At 39.8% G+C, this 22598-nt stretch overlaps 1 protein-coding gene and 1 pseudogene across 2 annotated transcripts in view; one reads left to right on the top strand and one right to left on the bottom strand.

Moving 5' to 3' along the window:
* Window positions 1-16724, top strand: part of dcaf12 (DDB1 and CUL4 associated factor 12) — an 86609-nt gene extending 69885 nt beyond the window's left edge. The window contains exons 9-10 of one of the 2 annotated variants that reach the window (XR_009645002.1): window positions 14966-15066; window positions 16205-16283. Coding sequence is in view for 1 of the 2 variants with exons in the window: in XM_060829609.1 (XP_060685592.1) it covers window positions 16205-16363 (159 nt within the window). In the remaining variant the exon portion in view is untranslated. Of the gene's footprint in view, window positions 1-14965; window positions 15067-16204 lie in introns of both variants that reach the window. The other variant, XM_060829609.1, reaches the window with a different exon arrangement.
* On the bottom strand, window positions 1881-2901 carry LOC132818537 (L-lactate dehydrogenase B chain-like; annotated as a pseudogene).
* Window positions 16725-22598: the final 5874 nt, after the last annotated feature.

Here is a 22598-nt window from a genome sequence, read left to right as displayed (position 1 = left end):
GCACAAAAAGATAATCTATTTAATTCATCACTAGATAATTATTTTAGCAATGTTGATAGAACTGTACTGGCAAAGGCACAGGAGACCTCTGATGCTGTCCACTGATTAGTGTCATGGAATTTGTTTAACATCCATTTGAGGATTGATGGAACCTCGATTTAACCTATTGACACCTCTAAAACAGCACTCTCTGCATTGCACTATTGTGTCAACCTGGATTATCTTTAAGGTTTTGAAGTCAACATTTTAACTGCAAGATGAGAGTGCTACCAATGGGTCCAGACCTGACCCAAATTATATGAAACATGTAATAACTTCATATGTCATCCATGTAAGCTGCATCCATTGATACTGGCTATTAGGGGGAACTAATTATGTAGTGGTGATGTCACTGGACTAGTATTCTCGAGACTAGGCTTATGCACTTGACACCATGCGGTTGAGAGTGTGGTGCTGGAAAAGCACAGCAGATCAAGCAGTATCCGAGGGGCAAGAGAATTGACGTTTTGGTCATAAGCCCTTCATCAGGAAATGGCTAATGCCCTTGACACATGGGTTTAAATCTCATCATGACAGCTTGTGGAATTTAAATTCCAGCTCAATAACCACTGTTGATTGTGATTGTTTTAAAAAAAAACTCATCTAGCTCACAAATGCCCTTTTTAGGGGGAAAAAATCTGCCATTGTCGCACATGTGACTTCAACCCACAGCAGCGTGGTTGACTCATAACTGTCTCAGGGTAATTAGGCATAGGCAGTAAATGTTTGCCTAACAAATGATACCCAAATCCAATGAATGAATGAAGAAATAAAACTTCCTTCACTGGAAGGGTTGTGAATCTCTGAAATTCTGTTCCCCAAAGGTATGAGTACACCACTGAGTACGTCCAAGGGTGCATTAGATAGTTTTTTTGATCTTGCAGAGAATCAATGATATGGAGAACAGTTGGGAAAGTGGAATTGAGGTAGATAATCTGCCAAGATTTAATTGAATAGTGGAGTAGGTTTGTATCATCTACTTCTGCTCTTAGTTCTTATATGCTGAAAATGATAGATTAGATTCCCTACAGTATGGAAACAGGCCCTTCGGCCGAACAAGTCCACACCGATTCTCCGAAGAGCAACCCACCCAGACCCATTCCCTTACATTCACCCCTGACTAATGCACCTGACACTATGGGTAATTTAGCATGACCAATTCACCTAACCTGCACATCTTTGGACTGTGGGAGAAGACCAGAGCACCTGGAGGAAACCTACCCAGACACTGGGAGAACATGCAAACTCCACACAGACAGTTGCCCGAGATGGGAATTGAACCCAGGTCCCTGGTGTGAACTTCCTCCCTTACGTTATATGTGTTTCACTTTAGACACTGCAGAGTTTAAAGAAGGCCAACCACCACTGGATAGTTAGATGAACAATACAAGCTTGCAGTAACCCAATAATCTCCGTGATTTTATAAAGTCTCATACCGAGAAAGGAATGAAATCAGCAATGTCCTGATTAGAATCTGACAAATGTCAGTAATGGCATCCTTTTGTCTCCCAACCTATATGCATAATTGGGATCCCAAATCCTGCTATAAAGTGGTACGGTGAGATGATGATACAGAATAGAAAGAAGAAGAAAGTGGTGTGCAGTAAATTGGCAAAAATATAGATATTAATTATGTAATTGATATTAAATGGCAAAATAATTTTTTTTGTATTTACATGTTTTATTTTTTTAAAGCAATAACCATGTAATATGGACTAGTTAATATTTGAGAATACACCCATTACAAATCATGGATAAGAGTTTACCCAAGATACTCGAATCTTGCTGCAGATGGTTCCTTTGCAGCTTTGGCAAAAGGAACACTGCAGTCAGCCTCAAAATTACAGATCTTTCAGTTCCCTCTGAGTTTTCCACAACGTCTCAGCACTGTTTCTCAGCTGGGTCACCACATCATCTTTGAGTTTGATTGACGACATCAGTTAGGCCAACTGCACTCAGCACACATGACAGGCTCAGGAAGACTTCATCCTCTATGCCATGCATACCCTTTACCATGGTGGATACTGGGTCAGACCGCTTCAGATTCTTCACAATAGATTCAGTCAGTTCAGCAACACAGAGGCCAATGGCCCAGTTAGTATATCCTTTCAGTTTTATCACTTCATAAGCACTGTCCACCACCATTTTGTGGACGTCTTTCCAGCTCTCCTTGTCCTTAGCTGCTGCAGTCCAACTGCCGCCACATTGGCACCACTCCAAATGGGAACACTAGAATCTCCGAGTTCACCAAGCACCCAACCATGGCAACTGGATGGATGGAACCCACGTTTCTCAGCCATCAGGTAACAGAATCGAGCAGAATCCATATTACAGCCGCTGCCAGTCACATAGTTCTTTGGAAATCCGCTCATAACGTTGATATTCTGACGTTACGTATGTCAGAATATTAACGGGATTGGATACTACAATATGTTTGCAGTTGGGGCTGTATTTTACAATCTGAGGTAATTAATTTAAAGATGTTGACATTTCTCTGGATCAGATTCAGTCGGCTCTCACACCCTCTTTTGGCAGCCACCAGCAGTTACAACCAAGACTCGAGAATTAGCAGTTATTGCATAATATTTATCAGCCATAATCTTTGGATTTTTTTGAGAAACAGGCTGCCATGAAGATGATCCATCATTTCTCCCTTCAGTTTGTTTTCCAGAACATCAACCAAGGCCATCTCATCGGTTAGTTCCCTTAAAGGAATGCTAACAGCACACTCCATCCCAACCTGGCCCATACCTACAGTGATGTTCTTATTTCTTGAGGCTTCAGATCCATCTTGAGAAACAAGCGTGATAAGTTTCTCCAGCGCTGTCGCCATGTTGTCTTCCAGAAGTTTGCAATGTGGCACCTCCCCCTGTCCACTGCTTGCTTGCTCTCTGTCTCGGCAAATGAAATTTTAACATTGAGTAATATGAATTATTATAGATATTTCGATAGGAAGGTGTGGCGTATTGTATATGATGAATGAAATTAAATATCATGCAATGAGACTTGGGCATGTATTTGGTGTAAGCTTTAAAATCCAGGCTGAGACTCAGAGACATTGGAAAAGCTTATTACATACAAAGACTTGTTGCCTGTGCAACAGGTTAGAAGGTCACAGAGCTTGGTCTGTGGCTTCATAATGTACTTGTCAGATCATAGTTAAAAATACTGCTAGGCGGGATCTAAGATGGCGGCAATCTGAGAAGATCACACTGCAGAGCTTCACATCGCAGCAGGAGTAGGACGGTCCTTTAACCCACCCAACCCAGGTCATCAGGATTTTGTGGGGCGTTGTAAAGATTGTGGAGCCCCAAGAAACATTAAAAAATTGACTTACCTGTATTTTTAGCTGTCCAGAAATGCCTAAAAAGGGAGGAGGAGCATCTGAGGCCAGACCTGCAGCAGCCTCAGAGCCGAGTATTCTCCAGGACCTGGTGAACCAGCCCTCGAAATCTCTCGAGATGTTGGGGAAACTGATTGAAGAGAAGCTGGCTCCAGTCTCTCTCATGCTGCAGAAGCACGAGCAGCAGCTGGGAGATGTGTAAAAGAGAACGGATGAGGTGGAGCACAGGGTCGTAGTGGTGGAAGCTGACGCCAGTTCATTCAAGGAAGAGATCCAAACCCTGAAGACACAGGTTCGTAATTTGCATGACCAAGTGGACGATCTTGAAAACAGGGGCAGGAGAAAAAACATTTGGATCATCGGTCTGCCCGAGAGTAAGGAAGGTGAGCGGCCTGTGGAATTTGTTGAAGATTGGCTTCTGAAATTCCTTGACTTGGAGACTGGCATGAGAGGATTGAAGATAGAGAGGGCTCACCAGGTCGCAGCACAGAGGTCGGGTCTGGGTCAAAGCCCTTGTCCTTTCCTGGTGCGGTTCCATCATTACCGGGATAAGGAGAGAGTCATGGAGGCTTCCAGACTCCAGGGGAAGGATCCAAAGCCCCTAATTTACGAGGGGTCTAAGATCATGTTTTTTCAGGACTTTTCAGCGGCAGTGTTCCAGAAACGAAAATTGTATGATGGTGTCAAGTGAAGATTGAAGGAGCTTGGGATTCAGTACTCCCTGAGATATCTGGCAGTGCTTCGGATCACCTTAGATGGATCCATGCATCTCTTTGACACATCGGAGAAGGCAAGAGACTTTATGGACAAATTAACCTAGGTTAAACAATTGTAGTATGTGTAAGTATCTTTGCTTGGGTATGCGTTTATCATTCTGTAAAAGAAATGGAGGAAATCCAGTTGGAGCTTTGTTTTTCCCCTTTTTTTTAAAACCTCTATTAATGATAATTTGGTTCAAACTATGTCTGGCGGTGGTTAAGATGTACATTTAAAATTTCTAAGTTAGGACATACCAAAAGATGAGTGGGGTATTTATTCCCCTTTTTTTTAAGAATTTTTTAAAATTCATTTTGATATTCTATGGGGTGTTTATTCTTTTTAGCTTGTGCTTGCGATGTGGCTCTAGCTGGGAGAAGTGAAGGTGGTTGAGATGGTTAGTTGCCTATTTATGGGCAGTTCAGGACGGGTAGTTGCCCCCTCCAGGCAGGGGGTGAGTTCCCCTACTCAGCGCTATTGGCGCTTTTATATGTTGGTTTGTTTTCTGGTTTTTATTGTTTTTTATTTTTAATAATTATGTATGTTTAAATGTAGTGGTTTTAGTTTATGTAGTTTTTATATTTGGTGGACCATGCGACACGAAGGCTCAGCAATTTGTGGTTCGGGTTCCTCCTCTCTGGAATTTAAATGTAATTGCGGAAGATTACGGCTAATGATGTGATTAAATGGAGTCCCTGGAATATCAAGGGAAGTCACTCACCAATTAAGAGGAAGAAGGTAGTCTTGAGTCTTAGAGAGGAGAAGGTGGATATTGCTTTGTTACAGGAGACACATTTGGATGACCAGGAGCATCTGAAATTACAGCAGAATGGCTTTGACCGAGTTTACTTTTCATCATTTAATACCAGAAGTAGGGGAGTGGCTATATTGGTAAGGAAAAATCTCTCATTTAAATTGTTGGAATGTGTTCAAGACACATATGGGAGATTTGCAATTCTTAAAAGCCTTGATAAATGGGGAAGAATATGGCATTTTAAATGTTTATTGTCCCCCAGCTCATCCTCTTAAATTCTTGCTAGATGCTTTTATGAACTGATAGTCTCAAGTCTGGGCACATCATTATAGGGGGAGATTTTAATTGCTTCATGGACGCCACAGTAGACAGGTTGCCTAAAGGTCCCTCGATATCCTCTGCACAAACTAAACAGTTATTGAGTCTGTGTGGGGAATTAGGGTTGGTGGGCGTCTGGAGGTGTCTCCAACCTACAGGTAGGGATTTCACATTTTTCTCCAATCCACTGAGATGTCACATGAGGATTGATATTTTTCTGACCCCTGTGGTAACACTGGATCTGGTGGCATCCTGTACGATTGGTAAAATTGCCATCTCTGATCATGCTGCAGTGTACCTTATGGTTAAAGGTGTTACAGTGGATTCAAGGTACTTGCGAATGGACCCCTTTATTCTCGTGGACAGCTAGTTTGTGGAGTATTTCTCTCGGATATTTGGGCATTCCTAGACATCAACATAGGCTTGGTTGATAGCTCATCTGTTCTCTGGGAAACTGCCAAAGCTTATGCCAGGGGGTTAGTCATTTCATATTCCATAAGTAGGAAGCGGCAGAAGGGTGAGCAGCAACGTCTCCATGAAGCACGGTTGAAGGCAGCCGAGAGGGCCTATTTTGACAGACCCTCGTTGGTCAAACTACAGAGGATTACGGCACTGCAGTCTGCACTAAATTCCATGCTCACGCAGATGGCAAAGAAGGAGCTGGCTTTTGCAAAGCAAAGGTTATACGAGCGTGGTGACAAGCCAGGCAAATACTTAGCATACCCTGCCAGAAAGAGAAGTGCCCCTACAGCGATTAGGGAAAGGTCTGGGAACCTAACATATGATTCTAAAAAGATTAATGTGGCATTCCAGAGATTCTTCTCTAAGTTATATCAGTCTGAGAATTGTGAGGAGGGGCAGGCCAAAATGGAATCCTTCTTTAGAGATCTGAAGCTCCCGGGTGTGACTCCCGAACAACAGTCCTTTGTCAATGCCCCATTATCAGAGCAAGAAGTGCAGGAAGCTGTGAGGCAGCTTCAGAGTGGAAAGGCGCCCTGCCCTGATGGACTTCCCAGTGAATTCTATAAGGAATTTATAAGTACACTGTCAGGCCTGATGTTTAATGATTCATACAGTCATGTTTGTCTCCCACCATCTGAGAGAAACCAATATTTCACTTATCCTTAAAAAAGGGAAGGATCCGGGAGACTGTGCTTCATACAGGCCTGTCTTGCTCTTAAATGTGGACTTTAAGATCCTCTCTAAGGCTCTTGCGTTAAGGCTGGAACCTGTGTTACCCTCTATTATTAAAGAGGATCAGACGGGCTTCATAAAGGGTCACAGATCCTCCAATAACGTTAGGAGGCTGCTTTTCGTAATTCAAGCATGCCAACAGCAGTCAATACAGGCATTGGTAATTTCTTTAGATGCAGTGAAGGCATTTGACCGAGTTGAGTGGCCATACCTTTTCTGTACTCTAGACCAGTTTGGTCTGGGCAAAGTTTTCATAAGATGGATAAAGGCTGTCTACAGTTTATGTCTTGCTGCAGTCATTACCAACGAGGTACAATCAAGCAATTTTAATATTTCTGAGGGCAGCCGGCAAGGCTGTCCCCTTTCACCATTATTTTTTATGTTGGTGATTGAAGCGTTGACAGAGGCCATTCGTGGGGATCTCGATATATCCGCTCCAGAAATGGGGTGAAAATTACATAAAATCTCACTGTATGCAGATGATGATCTAATTTTCTTGACAAATCCAGCTGTCTCAGTGCCCTGCCTTGTACAATACATTCACGCATTTTTTCAGGTATAAGATTAATTTTGCTAAATCAGAGGCTATGCCTATGGGTGGTCTTACGAAAGAGTTGGCTCTTGAGAATGACTATAGATTCCCATTTAGGTAGTCATAGGGGGGGTTTTGTGTATTTGGACATATTCATTACTCCAGTTCTGGATTGGCTGTTCAAAGCCAATCTTACTCAAGTATTTAAACAAGATCCCCAAAGATGGGAGGCACTTCCAGTCTCGTGGTTGGGTCGGATAGCACTTATTAAGATGAATATTCTCCCTCATTTGCTGTACCCTATACGGATGCTCCCCCTGATTTTCAATAAACAAACACTCAGGAGACTGAACAGTTGGTTCAGCTCCTTTATCTAGCACCGTAAACGGCCCCTCATTAAATTAGCCAAACTGCAGTTGCCTCACAGATTGGTGGGAGTAGACCTTCCAGACATTAAAAATTACCAATTAAGCTCGCTTTTGACCTATGTAAGTCATTGGTTTTGTGGGGACCTTCTTTCAGTATGGCTAAATATTGAAGTCTCCCAGGCAAGGTGCACCCTTACCAGTTTGCTGTTTTTGGACAAGGTGAGGACGGTTAGGGAATATTGCCATAACCCAATAGTCATCAATACTGTTACAGCATGGAGGGCAATTCGGCAGAGGGAAGGTAATACTGGCGAAACATCTTTGTTTACACCTTTGGTGGGTATGCTGAGTTTTCAACCAAGTATGATAGATTCGGGATTTAAACGTTGGACAGCTAGGGGTATATCTTGCATGGGTGATGTAATGATGTCCTCCAATCAGTTAGTATGGAAGTACGAGTTACCTAATAGAGACCTCTCGTTTTTTTTTCAAGTTAGGGATTTTATTCAAAAAAAACCGCACTTTTGACTGATCCGTACATAAATTTGGATGCAAAAGATCAAGAATTAGACAAAAATTGCAAGACTCAATAACTCACTAACGTCATTTGCTTTCAGAACAATTTGAGACTCCACATGTACTGTACTAATTCAGGATTTCCCTCACACAATGAGAGTCATAGTGATGTACAGCATGAAAATAGACCTTTCAGTCCAACTTCTGCATGCTGACCAGATAACCTAAGTAAGTCTAGTCCAGTTTGCCAGCATTTGGCCCATATCCCCCTCAACCCTTCCAATTCATATACCCATCCAGATGCCTTTTAAATGTTGTAAATGTACCAGCCTCTACCACTTCCCTTGGCAGCTCACTCCATATACACAACACCCTCTTTGTGAAAATGTTGCCTCCTAAGGTGCCTTTTAAATCTTTCCTCGCTCAACTTCAACCTATGCTCTGTAGTTTTGAGCTTGCATATCCTGTGAAAAAGATCTTGTCTATTCACCCTATCCATGCCCCTCATGATTTTATAAACTTCCATAAGGTCACCTTTCAGCCTCCGATATTCCCAGAGAAAATAGCCCCAGCCTATTCAGCCTCTCGCAGTAACTCAAACCTTCCAACCCTGGTAACATCCTTGTAAATCTTTTCTGAACCCTTTCGAGTTTCACAACATCTTTCCCTATAGGAGGGAGACCAGAATTGCATGTAACATTCCAAAAGTGGCCTTAACAATGCCCCGTACAGTTACAACATGATCTTCCAACTCTTATACTTAATGCGCTGACCAATAAAAGCAAGCATACCAAACGCTGCCTTCACTATCCTGTCGGCCTGTGACTCTGCTTTCAAGGAACTGTGAATCTGCACTCCAAGGTCTCTTTGTTCAGTAACACTCCCCAGGACCTTACCATTACGCGTATAACTCCTACCCTGATTTTGGCCTTTCCAAAATGCAGCACCTCACATTTATCTAAATCAAATTCCGTCTGCAACTCCCTAGCCCATGGGTCCTTATGGTAAGGGTCTTTTGTACTGAGGTAACCTTCACTGTCCACTACACCACCAATTTTGGTGTCATCTGCAAATTTACAAACCATACCTCTACGTTCACCTCCAAATTATTTATGTAAATGACAAAACGCAGTGGACCTAGCACCAATCCTTGTGGCACACTGCTGGTCACAGGCCTACAGTGTGAAAAGTAACCCTCCATCACCCCCAACTGTCGTCTCAAGGGTACCAGCAATCACTTGCCTAGCTTTCTACAAAGTTCCAAGATACACCTAATTGGTCCTCTGGATTTATCCACCTTTTTTGTATTTCAACATGTGCAGCATCACCATCTCTATAATCCTACTAATTGTAGGAAAGATCTTACTGAGAAGGATGCTTGGTTGCTGGCTTAATAATTATTGGGGTTTTAGGGCTGGGATCCAAAAATCATACTTGGCGTCCAGTTGAAAAGATGACTTGATGTATGTAAAATTTTCATCAAGTTTTGTGATAGTTCAGCTGTTGTAATTATCTTTTCATTGGGCCAAGTGGTTGACATATTTCTGATGTTCTGTTTTTGACACATTTTTGTATGTATATAAAATTTAATGTTTATTCAAAGAACAGTAAGACTCTATATCTGTATGAGTAGCTAAGTTATGAGTTGCCTATCCTTTGTTAATTGATGAAATAAATATTACACTAACTTCTTGAGTAGTATTCTGTTTGTGCTAGTGCAGAACCATGTAGAAATTTGAAAGTAACACCCATATGTTAAGAATAAATGTGTTAAACAAAGTATGGCTAAATTGTGAAGAGGAATCACGTGACTTAGCAATAGGATATGCAATATATAATTTCGGGTTGAGTCAGTGATAGTAGTGGACAACCTTTTAATTGGATCTGTAATGTAGCAGCAGAAGTCTACTGAATTTATTTTCATGGAAAAGTCCTTGTGTTATTGTTTCTGTGCTGTGCACGCAGAGTAGGTCTATTTGCACAAGTTGGCAGTCCTGTGGTGCTTCTCCAAATAATCCTCTTCTGAATGAAAGATGTGTTAGCCATTTATTTAATTATGGAAGGCATTACTAATTATTCTCAATGCAAACATCTTCATGTGCACACCTTCCAGCATGGATTCCTGGTGATGATTACACTTAATAATTTTGTTCTCTTTCCGCCAGGCGCGCGCGTACACACACACACACACACACACACACACACACACACACACACACACACACACACACACACACACAACATTGAAATAAGTCAAATCACCCCAACAGGACATGAGCCTGATCCTTTTAGGACTCTATGGGTTTCCTTCTATACTGTTGTAAGTCTTTACATCACAGAAAGAATGGCCTTTGCATTAAATCATAAATGAGGCTCTTCACTATTTGAGCTGATACCTATCGCAAAACCATAACTCATAGAGCCTTACAGAGATAGGAAATCTCAAGTTTGGTCTTGGGTCTGTGTCATCAGCAAATCAACTGTACTGCTATCAGGATGTTACAGTTGTCCTGAGCACCTTTTTCATTAAAGAATAAAATGTTGCTAGCCCTTATCCAGCATTCTTGCTGATTGTTTATGTTAATATCAGAAGATAATAGTCATTATGTTTCTAGCTATATTGTGTAGTAGTTAACTGGCAGTTGGATATCGAGGTGTGCATGCATCCTTTGTGTTAAATATTCACCAATTTTTCCTTAAAATTCACATTGACTCCAGTTTTAACAAATCTTTGTGGCAAAGCATTCCACGCTCCCAAAATCTTGCTTTCAAAAAAAGCTCTACTCCCTTCCTCGCCCCTCTATTGATGATCACTCTCCTCCCCTGCCCCCCCTGCCGTCCCCTCCTCTCCCCTCCCTCCCTCTCCCCATCTCCCTCCCCACCTCTCTCTCCTTCCTCTTCTTGCTGCACCCCACCCCCTTCCTCACACTCTCGTTATTTGACTCTACACTGTACATTCAAGTTGGCTTTTTGTACCTGAGCTGAAAATTGTTCACTATACTCTTGACTCGTGCCTAATGTTTTATGCCCCATAATATAGGTACCCTACTTAAATAATAGAGTATAGCCATAACAGCCCAAAGTTGAGAGATTAGTGCAAGTATACTCTCGTCTGAAGCCAGTATTCTTTCTTGCAAGCAACCAAATTAATCCCTGCAGGATCTATTGATTTCTTGAAAAATTAAGTTGCAATATTTTGTTTATGTTCAAAAATGAAGTGACATTTGCTGTACAATAGTTTCTCAAAAGTGTGTAATTCGTACTTGCAGATTGAATATCCAAGGGCACTCTGTTTTGGAACAATAGGTAGAAAGGAAACGATGGTGGTGAAATTCTCTTAGTAAAGGAAGAGCTCAGTGTTGTAGTGAGAAATAATATCATCACTGGAGATCAAAACATAGAACTAATCTGGATAGAAATATATAGCAAGGGAAAGAAGTTCCTGGTAGGAGCAATCTATAGGTTCCCAAAATGGCCACCTGCAATGGAACACAGTATAAACCAGGACATTGTGGGGGCTTCTAAGAAACTAACAGCAATAATCAGTGATGATTTTAATATAGGCTGGATTAATTAAAGTAGCAAGGGTAGCCTGGAGGGAAAGATTGTTGACTGCATTAGTGTTTGTTTCTTGGAATAATATATTGTACAACCAACCATGGAACAGGCTATTTTGGATTTGATATTGTGTAATGAGATGAAATTACTGAATGATTTCATAGTAAAGGGTCCTCTAGGGAAGAGTGATATAGTTTCAAATTCACTTGGAGGGCGAGAAACTGGAGTTCCACACTTGTTCTGGAGTTAAACAAGAGTAATTTCATAGGAATTTTAATAAAGACATACAAGATAATCAGAGGGTTAGATAGGGTGGACAAGGAAAGCCTTTTTCCAAATGGGGTTGGCAAACACGAGGGGACACAACTTTAAAGTGAGGGGAAGATAGATGTAAGACAGATGTCAGAGGTAGTTTCTTTACTCGGAGAGTAATAAGGGTATGGAATGCTTTGCCTGCATCGGTAGTAGATTTGCCAAATTTAAATGCATTTAAGTCGTCATTGGACAGGCAAATGGACATACGTGGAATAGTGTAGGTGGGATGGGCTTCAGATTAGTATGACAGGGCGGCAATGAAGGGCCTGTACTGCGCTGTAATGTTCTATGTTCTATGAATGGGGACAGATTTGGCCCGAGTGATATGAGCAGGAAGACTAAAAGGACAGTTGATGAACAGTAGCAGATGTTTAAGGAAATTCTGCATGGCTCCCAACTAAACTTTATTCTAGGAAAAAAAATATAAGGGTAAAAGCAGAGGCATGTTACATTGCAAAGATGGTGGCAGGCTGGAAGATTGGGAAATTTTTAAAGATCAGGAAAGGGTTCCGAAAAGGTAAATTATGAAAGAAAACTAGTGCAAAATAATAAAAATGAGCAAAATCTAGAATATAAAATAGAAGAGAGTAGCTAAAGTGAATATTAGTCCCTTGGAGGATGATATTGGGCAGTTAATGTGGAATGGAGAAATGACAGTCACGAAATCAATATTTTGTTTTAGTTTTCATGGTGGAGAACATTCCCTTTTATTATTGGGTTGATGCTAACGCAGAGACTATGCAAGGGGGGAAACTTAGAACAATCATCATCATCATGAGAAAGTAATGGGTTTAAAGGTAGACAAACGCCTGGAACTTGACAGCTCACATAGTAGCTGAAAGGAAGTAGCAGCAGAAAAAGTGAATCTGTTTGCAATACTATTCTCAATATTCCTGGATGTGGGAAAGGTTCTAGTTAATTTTTAAAAATGCTGATACAACATCCTTATTCAAAAAGGGAGGCAGAAAATAGGAAGCTATAGACCAGTTAGTTGAAGGCGTATCAATGGGAAATTGTGAGAATCCATTATTAAGGAATAGAGTTATAACAGGACATTTAGTCAAAATCCAACTGTTAACATGGTTTTATGAATGATAAATCAACTTTAACTGATTTTGTAGTGTTATTTGAAGATGTAATGAGCAATGTAGCTAATGGGGTTCCTGCAAATGTTGTAAATCTGAAGTTCCAGAAGGCATTTGATAAAGTCCCATTCAAAATGTTCATACACAAAGTAAGTGATCTTTGTGTAATTTATTAGCATGGAAAGAGGATTGGCTAACCAGCAGAAAGTAGAGTTGGGAAAACTGGGTTTTTTTTACTGGTTGTCAAGACATAACTAGTGGGGTACCACAAGGTTTGGTTCACAAGCACCAATTATTTACAACTTGGATGTGGGAATAGACCAAACTGTAGCTAGATTTACAGATGGCACTAAAATAAGTGGGATAGTAAGTTGTAATGAAGAAATATGAACTTTATAATTGGACATGGATAGGTTAGGTGAATGAGCCAAAAGTTGGCAAATGAAGTTTGATGTGGAGGTTGTATATTTTGATTGGGGGAATATAAAGACAACTTATTATCTAAATGGAGACAAACTTCAGTGTCTTTTTGTGCATAAGGAACTGGGTGTCCTCTTGCATGAATCACAGGAAACTTGTTTGCAGGTACAGTGGGTAATGAGAAAAGCCAATGGAATTTTTGCATTTATTGCTAACGGAGTAGACTATAAAAGTAGAAAAGTGTTGCTGCATATATCTTTGCAAGGCATTAGTGAGACCACACCTGGAGCAGTGCATGAGATTTTGGTCCCCTTACTTGAGGAAGGATGTGATTGCATTGCAAGCTGTTCAGAAGAGATTCATTAGAATGATTCCAGAGATAATTTTGTCTTAAGAAAAAAATGAGCAATTTAGCCTATATTTTCTGGAGTTTAGAAGTGCCAGAGAAGATTCAACTGAAGTACAATAAAAGATGCTAAAGGGGATTGAGAAAATAGATGCAGAGAAAATGTTTAGTCAGGCCATCTAGAATGAAAGTTCCTTTTAGGATCAGGGAAACAAATTTAAAACAGATGAAAAATTATTTCGCTCAAAAGGTCATGCATCTGTGGAATTCACTACCCTAGAGTATAGTGGATGCTGAAAAATTGAGTAAATTTATGGAGGAGATAGGTTTTTATCTGTGGAAGAACATTTTGAATTCCTGTGTTCTATTTATAAGTAATATTGCTTTGCTTTCGATGATCTATTTGAGTCTTAGATTCATTCAATATTTGCTAAATCATAAGTAGCTGTTTAGTAGGAATCGTATAAAAGATAACTTTCTGCTAGATAATCATTCTGGATAGAAAAATGTTTAATTATTTGCAAATGAGTGGCTACTTATCTTATAAAGCTACCAAAAGTCTAATCATAGTGCTGTATGACTCTGAAGGAGGGCTACTCAACCCGAAACATTAACTCTGACTTCTTTTTGCAGACGCTGCCAGACCTGTTGAGTTTTTCCTGTAATTTCTGTGTTTGTTTACGACTCTATGTTTTATATCTATTATTGATGGTTCCTTGTTGTGAAGAGGACAAAACTTTAATTTCTTGGGTCAACTAAGACTTACCAAACTGGACCCACTTATTTTGTCACAATTTGCAATGAAATAGAGTCCCAGCAGAACAGGGTTTGGCACCACCTGGGTTACCTAATCAGCTGGAGGAACAAAATTGCAAAATATTGTCAAATTTAATTTTGCTGAGAGGATCTAATCCAAAGTATACTCTTAAGTCGTAGAGATGTGCAGCACGGAAAGTGACCTTCAGTCCAATTTGTACATGCCAACCAGATATGCAACATAACTCTAGTCCTGTTTGGCCCATATCCCTCTAAACCCTTCCTTTTCATGGGTACATCCAGATGTTTTTTTAAATATTTAGTTGTACCAGCCTCTGCTACTTTCTCTGGTGGCTCATTGCATACACGCATCATCCTCTGCATGAAAAAGTTGCCCCTCAGGTCCCTTTTAATTCTTTTCCTTCTGACTTTAAACCTTTGCCCTCTACTTTTGGATTCCCCTGCCCAGGGGAAATGACTTTGTCTATTCAAATATTGATGTGTTTCTCGATTTTATAAACCTCGATGAGCTCTTATCTCACCCTCCTGAAGCTTTTGAGAAAATAACCCCAGCATATTCAGCCTCTCCCTGTAACTCCAACCCTGGCAACATCATTGTGAATCTTTTCTGAACCCTTTCAAGTTTTGCAATATCCTTCCTATAGGTGGGAGACCAGAACTGCACGCTGTATTCCTAAAGTGGCCTAACCAATGTCCTGTACAGGCACAACATGACCACCTATACTCGATGTACTGACCAATAAAGGCAAGTGTATCAAACACCTCATTCACTATCCTGTCTACCTGTGACTCTACTTTCAAGGAGCTATGAACCTGCACTCCAAGATCTCTTTGTTCAGCAACACTCCCCAAAACCTTACCATTAAGTGTATAGGTCCTGCCCTGATTTGCCTTTCCAAAATGCAGCACCTCACATTTATCTAAATTAAATCCAATCTGCCACTCGACCCATTGGCCCATCTGATAAGATCCCATTATACTCTGAAGTAACCTTCTTCACTGTCCCTACATTGTTTTAAGCTGTAACATATTTAGCATTTGCAGCATACATTTCACCCATGTTCTACCTGCTGGTTGTAGAACCAATCTAAAGACTTCAAGTTGATTTCTGCACTGCTCAGTGTTTTCAAAATTTTGTTCCAGACTTGGAATATAAGCTCATTGCTCTGTCAGCGTGTATAAGGTATCTTTGGTCATTTAACCATTTAACAAATGTTTCAAGAGTGTAAAATAAGTTATAGCCCTGTTAATAGGATTTCTGGGCAGAGTATATTGGCTCTCTTATTTGTAAGAATTTATCAAATGCTTTTATTAACATTTTTCTCCATACCCTTCTTTCCATTTCAAAGAGTAACTCCTTTATCTTATCATGATTTCATGTCCTCTCTGAATTTACCTTGGCATGTTTTTGAACGCAGCAGTTGAACGTGAAGGCCTTCATACCTAATTCTAATTCTCTTCTCTTCCAATGAACTGTGCCCAGAAATCCTATTAACAGTGCTATAACTTCTTTTACACTCTTGAACCATTTGTTAAATGACCAAAGATAGTTTATACATGAACTGTGAAGTGAGCATAAAGCAATCAGGAGAACCCTGAATATTTTTCCTTTCTTTAAATGAAAAATGTTTTAACCGTTACCTCTTCACAGGCTGAGGACTGACCAGGTCCTGTGAATTTGGCATTTTTGTATACTGTATGATTCAGAGATAGTTACTTCATTTCTGAGACACTGATTGAACACTTCCCTTGGTTCTTTTAGACTTCTCTTTCTAAATGTAATTCTGCTCTTTACAAGTTTTCATTCACATACCTTTTAGATAACGAATATTTTTATTGCACTTTTAATTTGATTCTTACATGTTTATTTTATATTCTTACAGAATCACGATGAAACATGGAGGAATTACTTTTCAGACATCGACCACTTCCCGAATGCAGTCTATACACATTGTTATGACTCCTCTGGAACAAAGCTCTTTGTTGCAGGGGGCCCGCTGCCTTCAGGTCTTCATGGAAATTATGCAGGCCTATGGAGCTAATGATTCCTCGTCATGTACTGTATTTGCAGATCTGTTGCATTTTATCTCTCCTTGAGTTTTCACATTGCAGTAATCCTTCTGGTGTTTTAATATTGTGTGAAATACACAATATTTTTTCTTTCAATTGTATGACTGTCTTTTATTTCTTTTAATTTACATTGTGTTTCTCAGTATTTTTCCACTTCCATCTTGACATAAGTTTCTTTCTGAAAATGTATGTAGATTAAAACTGGTTCACTACTGATAGTGAGATAGGTTCCATGAATAATTGCGTGACCACTACCAAATTTTCTGTGAAAGTTTGGAGGGGTGTAATGTGTGTAAAGGTACTTTGTGTCAATTAAATAGAAAAAAAACTTAACTGATTCTGTGCAGGAGTGATACGTTACCTTCACATATATTGACATATGTTAATATTTTTAGTCCATGTTTCTAATGGACTTGCAATTCTACTTGTAACAATATGTTGAATGTTTTGAAGCATAGGCCCAATGATGCCCAAAGAAATTCATAAATTATTAATAAAGCTGTATGAATGAAAACTGTACATTTTTAAATTATGACACCAAGGTGTTAAATGCAAGTTTATGATGGAATTTATTTCTATACTTTGGCTATCACATGCTTCCAATTACTTAGTGTTGCTTGGCACAAGAGAGTTGTTGAATGACAAAGAGACTTAGTTCGAGAGTACAGTTTTTTTCAAAATAATTATTGGGTGCATCAGTTCCAGTTTATATGCGAGTTAATATTTGCTCTTTTTAACAAGCATTAAATTGAAGGGACCACTATATTTTGTATTAAATTGATTGCGCTATAGTTTAGTGTTTGCACAGAAATATTTGCTTGTGTTTGGTTCCCTTATTAAAATAATCTGTACCAGATTCAGGTGCGGTCCTGATTGGGATTTTTTTTCATTTTTATTGAAATAGCAAAATTGAAAGTATTTTGGTAAGAGAGGAATTTTATAGATATGGGTACAAAATTCATGCATTGGCTAGGTTTTAGTGCATTTAATATTTGGTTAATATTTGAGAGTTGATGTCATTGTTAGACTAGTTGGAAAATTATTCAGTACCAATTTTTTAGTCCACAATTTCTAATACACATAGAAAACGCAGGATATACTGAGGTCAGATAATAAATGTGGAAAGAAATAATTGGTTTTTCAGATGATAAAATTTCATCAGTAGTGGTAAAATTAGAGATTTAAAGATTTCAAGCATGCGCAAGAATAGGAGCAAATAATATAAATGAAGGTATGTATGTGATACATTGAAAGGTGAGATTAATTATATGATCAAAAGGAATGAATGTGGAAGTTGTAGGAGACGATAATGGCACATGCCAAGAGTCAGAAGTTAGGTCAAAGATAAATGGAAATTGCAACATCAAAACCTTTACTAACACATGCCTGAAAAACATTGGGGTAGTGGTGATGATCAGAAGTTGTTGAACTTAATGTTGAGCCCAGAAGGCTGTAATATACTAAACAAAAAGTCAAGATATCTGCGGATGCTGGAAATCAGAAACATAAACAGAAATTGCTGGAAAAATTCAAGTCTGGCAACATTTGTGGAGAGAAATCAGATTTTTATCCAATGACCCTCCTTGAGAAATTGTCCATTGATGCTGAGTTTTTCCGGCAATTTCTGTTTTTGTGTGAGGCTTTAATATACCTTATCTGAGAGGCATTTCTGTTTCTCAAGCTTGCGGAGTTTCATTGGAACCATTTAAGATGGTCAAGCTCAGAATTTGATGGAGAACTAAAGTGGCAAGCAAACTAAAAGTTCCAGATTATACGTATATCCTAAACAAAGGTGTTCAGTATAGCAATAATACAGTTTGTGTTTGGAAGAATTAAATTGGTCTAGAGCAAACGAAAAGAATGAGACTACCAGGTGGTGAATGTCAGGGGAATAGCTCTAAAGTGGTTGATGTCAATGACTAGGAAACAATGGCTTGATGTTCACAAGTGAGGTTGTCAGCCAAATGTGGATAGATGGATTAGTCAGTGTTGCAGTTGGGCCTCTGCACCTTTTGCCAAACAACAACCGTCAACTATTTACATTGATTGACTTACTAATATCTGCAATAAGGCCACTGACTCCCACAGCTACCTTAATGACCCTTCTTCTCAACTCGCATCGTTTGAGAACTCTGTTCTATTCTCCTAGTTTTAACATCTCAGTTACATCTACGTGGTATTACAGAACCGTATTGAGGTTTCTAGTAGGGTTTTTTATTCCTGCCACCATGATTGGTAGAGCCCTCAACTGTCTTCATCCTTTTCCATTTTGTCTTTTCTTCTTAAAATCACAATTGGGTTTCCTTTGTCATCACCATTTGCTTCTCCAGCTTCTATGTTCAAATGGATCATCCTCTGCAATCTGTGCCAGATCTGTAACCACCACTTTGCTCAAAGCATCCTGAAAGAATGAATACTTCTGTCACACCCTGATCCGCTCTTCAGTCGCCCTGGAAAGTGCATTAATCCTTTCACCACACACTTTCTCACTGTTTCTTCTAATACTACTTCTAAGTGAACTGAGTTGCTTGCATTTCTTTCAGTTTAGTATTCTTTATTTGCTGTTCACAATGCACTGGACCATTTAAGATTGTTTTACTGAACACCTCCATACAGTTTGTCAATGTGACCTTGAGCCATTTATTTTTTTCTTAATCCCTCTTGCTTTTTTGCCTATCTGTTACAATAGACAGTAGGTGCAGGAGTAGGCCATTCTGCCCTTCGAGCCTGCACCACCATTCAATATGATCATGTCTGATCATCCTTAGTCAGTATCCTATTCCTGCCTTATCTCCATAACCCTTGATTCCACTATCTTTGAGAGCTCTTTTCAACTCTTTCTTAAATGAATCCAGAGACTGGGCCACCACTGCCCTCTGGGGCAGAGCATTTCACACAGCCATCACTCTCTGGGTGAAGAAGTTTCTCCTCATCTCTGTCCTAAATGCTCTACTCTATTTTTAAGCTGTGTCCTCTGGTTCGGCACTCGCCCATCAGCAGAGACATGTTTCCTGCCTCCAGAGTGTCCAATCCTTTTAATAATTTCATGTCTCAATCATATCCCCCCTCAGTCTTCTAAACTCCAGGGTGTACAAGCCCAGTCGCTCCAGTCTTTCAGCATAAGGTAATCCCGCCATTCCAGGAATTGACCTCGTGAACCTACGCTGCACTGCCTCAATAACCAGAATGTCTTTCCTCAAGTTTGGAGATCAGAACTGCACACAATACTCCAGGTGTGGTCTCACCAGGGCCCTGTACAGCTGCAGAAGAATGGCGGCACGGTGGCACAGTGGTTAGCACTGCTGCCTCACCGCCTGTAGACCCGGGTTCAATTCCCGACTCAGGCGACTGACTGTGTGGAGTTTGCACGTTCTCCCCGTGTCTGCGTGGGTTTCCTCCGGGTGCTCCGGTTTCCTCCCACAGTCCAAAGATGTGCGGGTCAGGTGAATTGGCCAAGCTAAATTGCCCGTAGTGTTAGGTAAGGGGTAATATGTAGGGGTATGGGTGGGTTGCGCTTCGGCGGGTCGGTGTGGACTTGTTGGGCCGAAGGGCCTGTTTCCACACTGTAAGTCTAATCTAAAACCTCTTTGCTTCTATATTCAATCCCTCTTGTTTTGAAGGCCAGCATGCTATTAGCTTTCTTCACTACCTGCTGTACCTGCATGCTTGCCTTCATTGACTGGTGTACAAGAACACCCAGATCTCTCTGTACTGCTCCTTTACCTAAATTGATTCCATTTAGGTAGTAATCTGCCTTCCTATTCCTGCCACCAAAGTGGATAACCATACATTTATCCACATTAAACTGCATCTGTCATGCATCTGACCACTCGCCTAACTTGTCCAGGTCACCCTGTAATGTCCTAACATCCTCCTCACATTTCACCCTGCCACCCAGCTTTGTATCATCAGCAAATTTGCTAATGTTATTACTAATACCATCTTCTATATCATTAACATATATTGTAAAAAGCTGCGGTCCCAGCACTGATCCCTGCGGTACCCCACTGGTCACCGCCTGCCATTCCGAAATGGAGCCGTTTATCACTACTCTTTGTTTCCTATCAGCCAACAAGCTTTCAATCCAAGTCAGTACTTTGCCCCCAATACCGTGCACCCTAATTTTACTCACTAACCTCCTATGTGGGATTTTATAAAAAGCTTTCTGAAAGTCCAGGTACACTACATCTTCTGGATCTTCCTCGTCCATCTTCAGAGTTACATACTCAAAAAATTCCAGAAGATTAGTCAAGCATGATTTCCCCTTCATAAATCCATGCTGACTCTGACCTATCCTGTTACTATTATCCAGATGTGTCGTAATCTCATCCTTTATAATAGACTCTAGCATCTTTCCCACCACTGAAATCAAACTGACTGGTCTATAATTTCCTGCTTTCTCTCTCCCACCTTTCTCAAAAAGTGGTACAACATTAGCCACCCTCCAATCTGCAGGAACTGATCCTGAATCTATCGAACTCTGGAAAATAATCACCAATGCATCCACGATTTCTCGAGCCACCTCCTTCAGTACCCTGGGCTGTACAATCAAATTTGACTGAAACTGAAGGGACAACAGCTAATCTTTCAATTAGGCATTTTAGAACCTTCAAGACTCAGTATTGAGATCAACAATATCTGATTATGATAGTTGCTCCTGCTCGTTTTGAATAGTAGATATTGATTATGGTTTCTCTGCCATTTATTACTCCTCTAGGACCATCTTCTGTTGCTTCATTGTCCTTTTACCACCAGTTTTTTTTCCATTTAATTACTCTCCTCAAATAAATTAGACTTTCCCCACTATTCTTTCTTCCTCCTCCCCTTCGAGTTCTGCACATACTGAGCTTTCTAATTTTTTTTCATTCTGATTAGTAGTCATTAGTCTGAAACATTAATTTTCCTTCTCTGTTCACAGATGCTGCTTGAATATTTCCGACAACTTATGTTCATTTCTGATTTTTCTCTGAAGTATTATTCAGTATAATCTCTAGTCCAACATTTCAGTACACTGGGAATAATGTTATTTGGCTACCTTTTTTGAGAGTCATGTACTTGCTCCAAGGAGCAAATTCGTTGTCTCTATTAGAAACAAAATTTACAAACAGTAAATGTTAAAATTGAGAAGATGGCGTGGTGTTTGAAGATTAAGATGCCGAGGTGTATGAAGATTGTTGTAATATCTTAAGTCATTTGATTGGCATTTCACAGTACATCTTTTGAACCCTTTTGGGTTATAGTTGCCTTACACTGAAGTATATATATTCACTATACAATGCATTACTGGTTTGGGGATATGACTGAAAATCCTGTGCCATTGATAAGAGTAATGAGTTTTGTTCATTTAAAGTTGAAAGGATAATTCAGCACTTATAAATTGAAAGCCAGATACATACTCCATGTTTGAGCAAATGAATATAGAATGAAAAGAATACCAAAGTAAAATATTGCTGATGCTGGAAATTTAAGCAATGGAGTTCAGCAAATACTATAGTCTGGCAGCATCTGTCAAGGATGAAATAAAGTTCATGTTTCAGATCTGTGACCTTTCATTGGAATGTTTATGAAAAAAAAGTGCAGTTTATTTAAAAGTTAAGTATTTTTAACTGAGTTGAGAGAACTATCACAAGATGCTGCTGTTTTTGTGCATGATTATTTCACAACTGTCTTCATTCACTCAGGACAAGCTAATTCTACACATCATTCTGCTATTGCAATATCATTTCCTGGGTGCTGTCCTTTCATCTTTCCGACATTTTGAAATTGGATTTCCTGACATGTAAAGTTGTAGACCAAAAGGAGATCACTTTGGGTAAATCAATTTCCAAATGAAACAGCGTCTTTACCATACTCCAGGTTTAATAGATCCCAAGTGTTTCTAGAGAGCAATATGGGTAAAATAATCTGGGGAATTCATAACAGCAAGTTTCTCTTTTAAGAGATTTATTTAAACACCTTTGAATAAGAGCACACATTACTGTATGCATTTGTCATCAAATGCAAAGGTGGAGACAGTATAATGAATATAGTATACTATGTGCAGTTAACACGAGTCTGTTCAAAAACATGTTACACAACGGCACCACCTAGAATGTAATTAAGGTATTTCATTATTATAGATGTTGTAATTTTGAAATTTTGAGATCTTTTGAAAAAAACAGCTAAAGTTGAGGAATTGTTCTTTTTTAATAACAACCTGTACAGCAG

Source organism: Hemiscyllium ocellatum, chromosome 1 (assembly GCF_020745735.1).
Source record: "Hemiscyllium ocellatum isolate sHemOce1 chromosome 1, sHemOce1.pat.X.cur, whole genome shotgun sequence".
NCBI lineage: Eukaryota > Metazoa > Chordata > Chondrichthyes > Orectolobiformes > Hemiscylliidae > Hemiscyllium > Hemiscyllium ocellatum.
The sequence above is the reverse complement of the archived record's forward strand: the minus strand, read 5'-3'. Positions and strand labels throughout refer to the sequence as shown.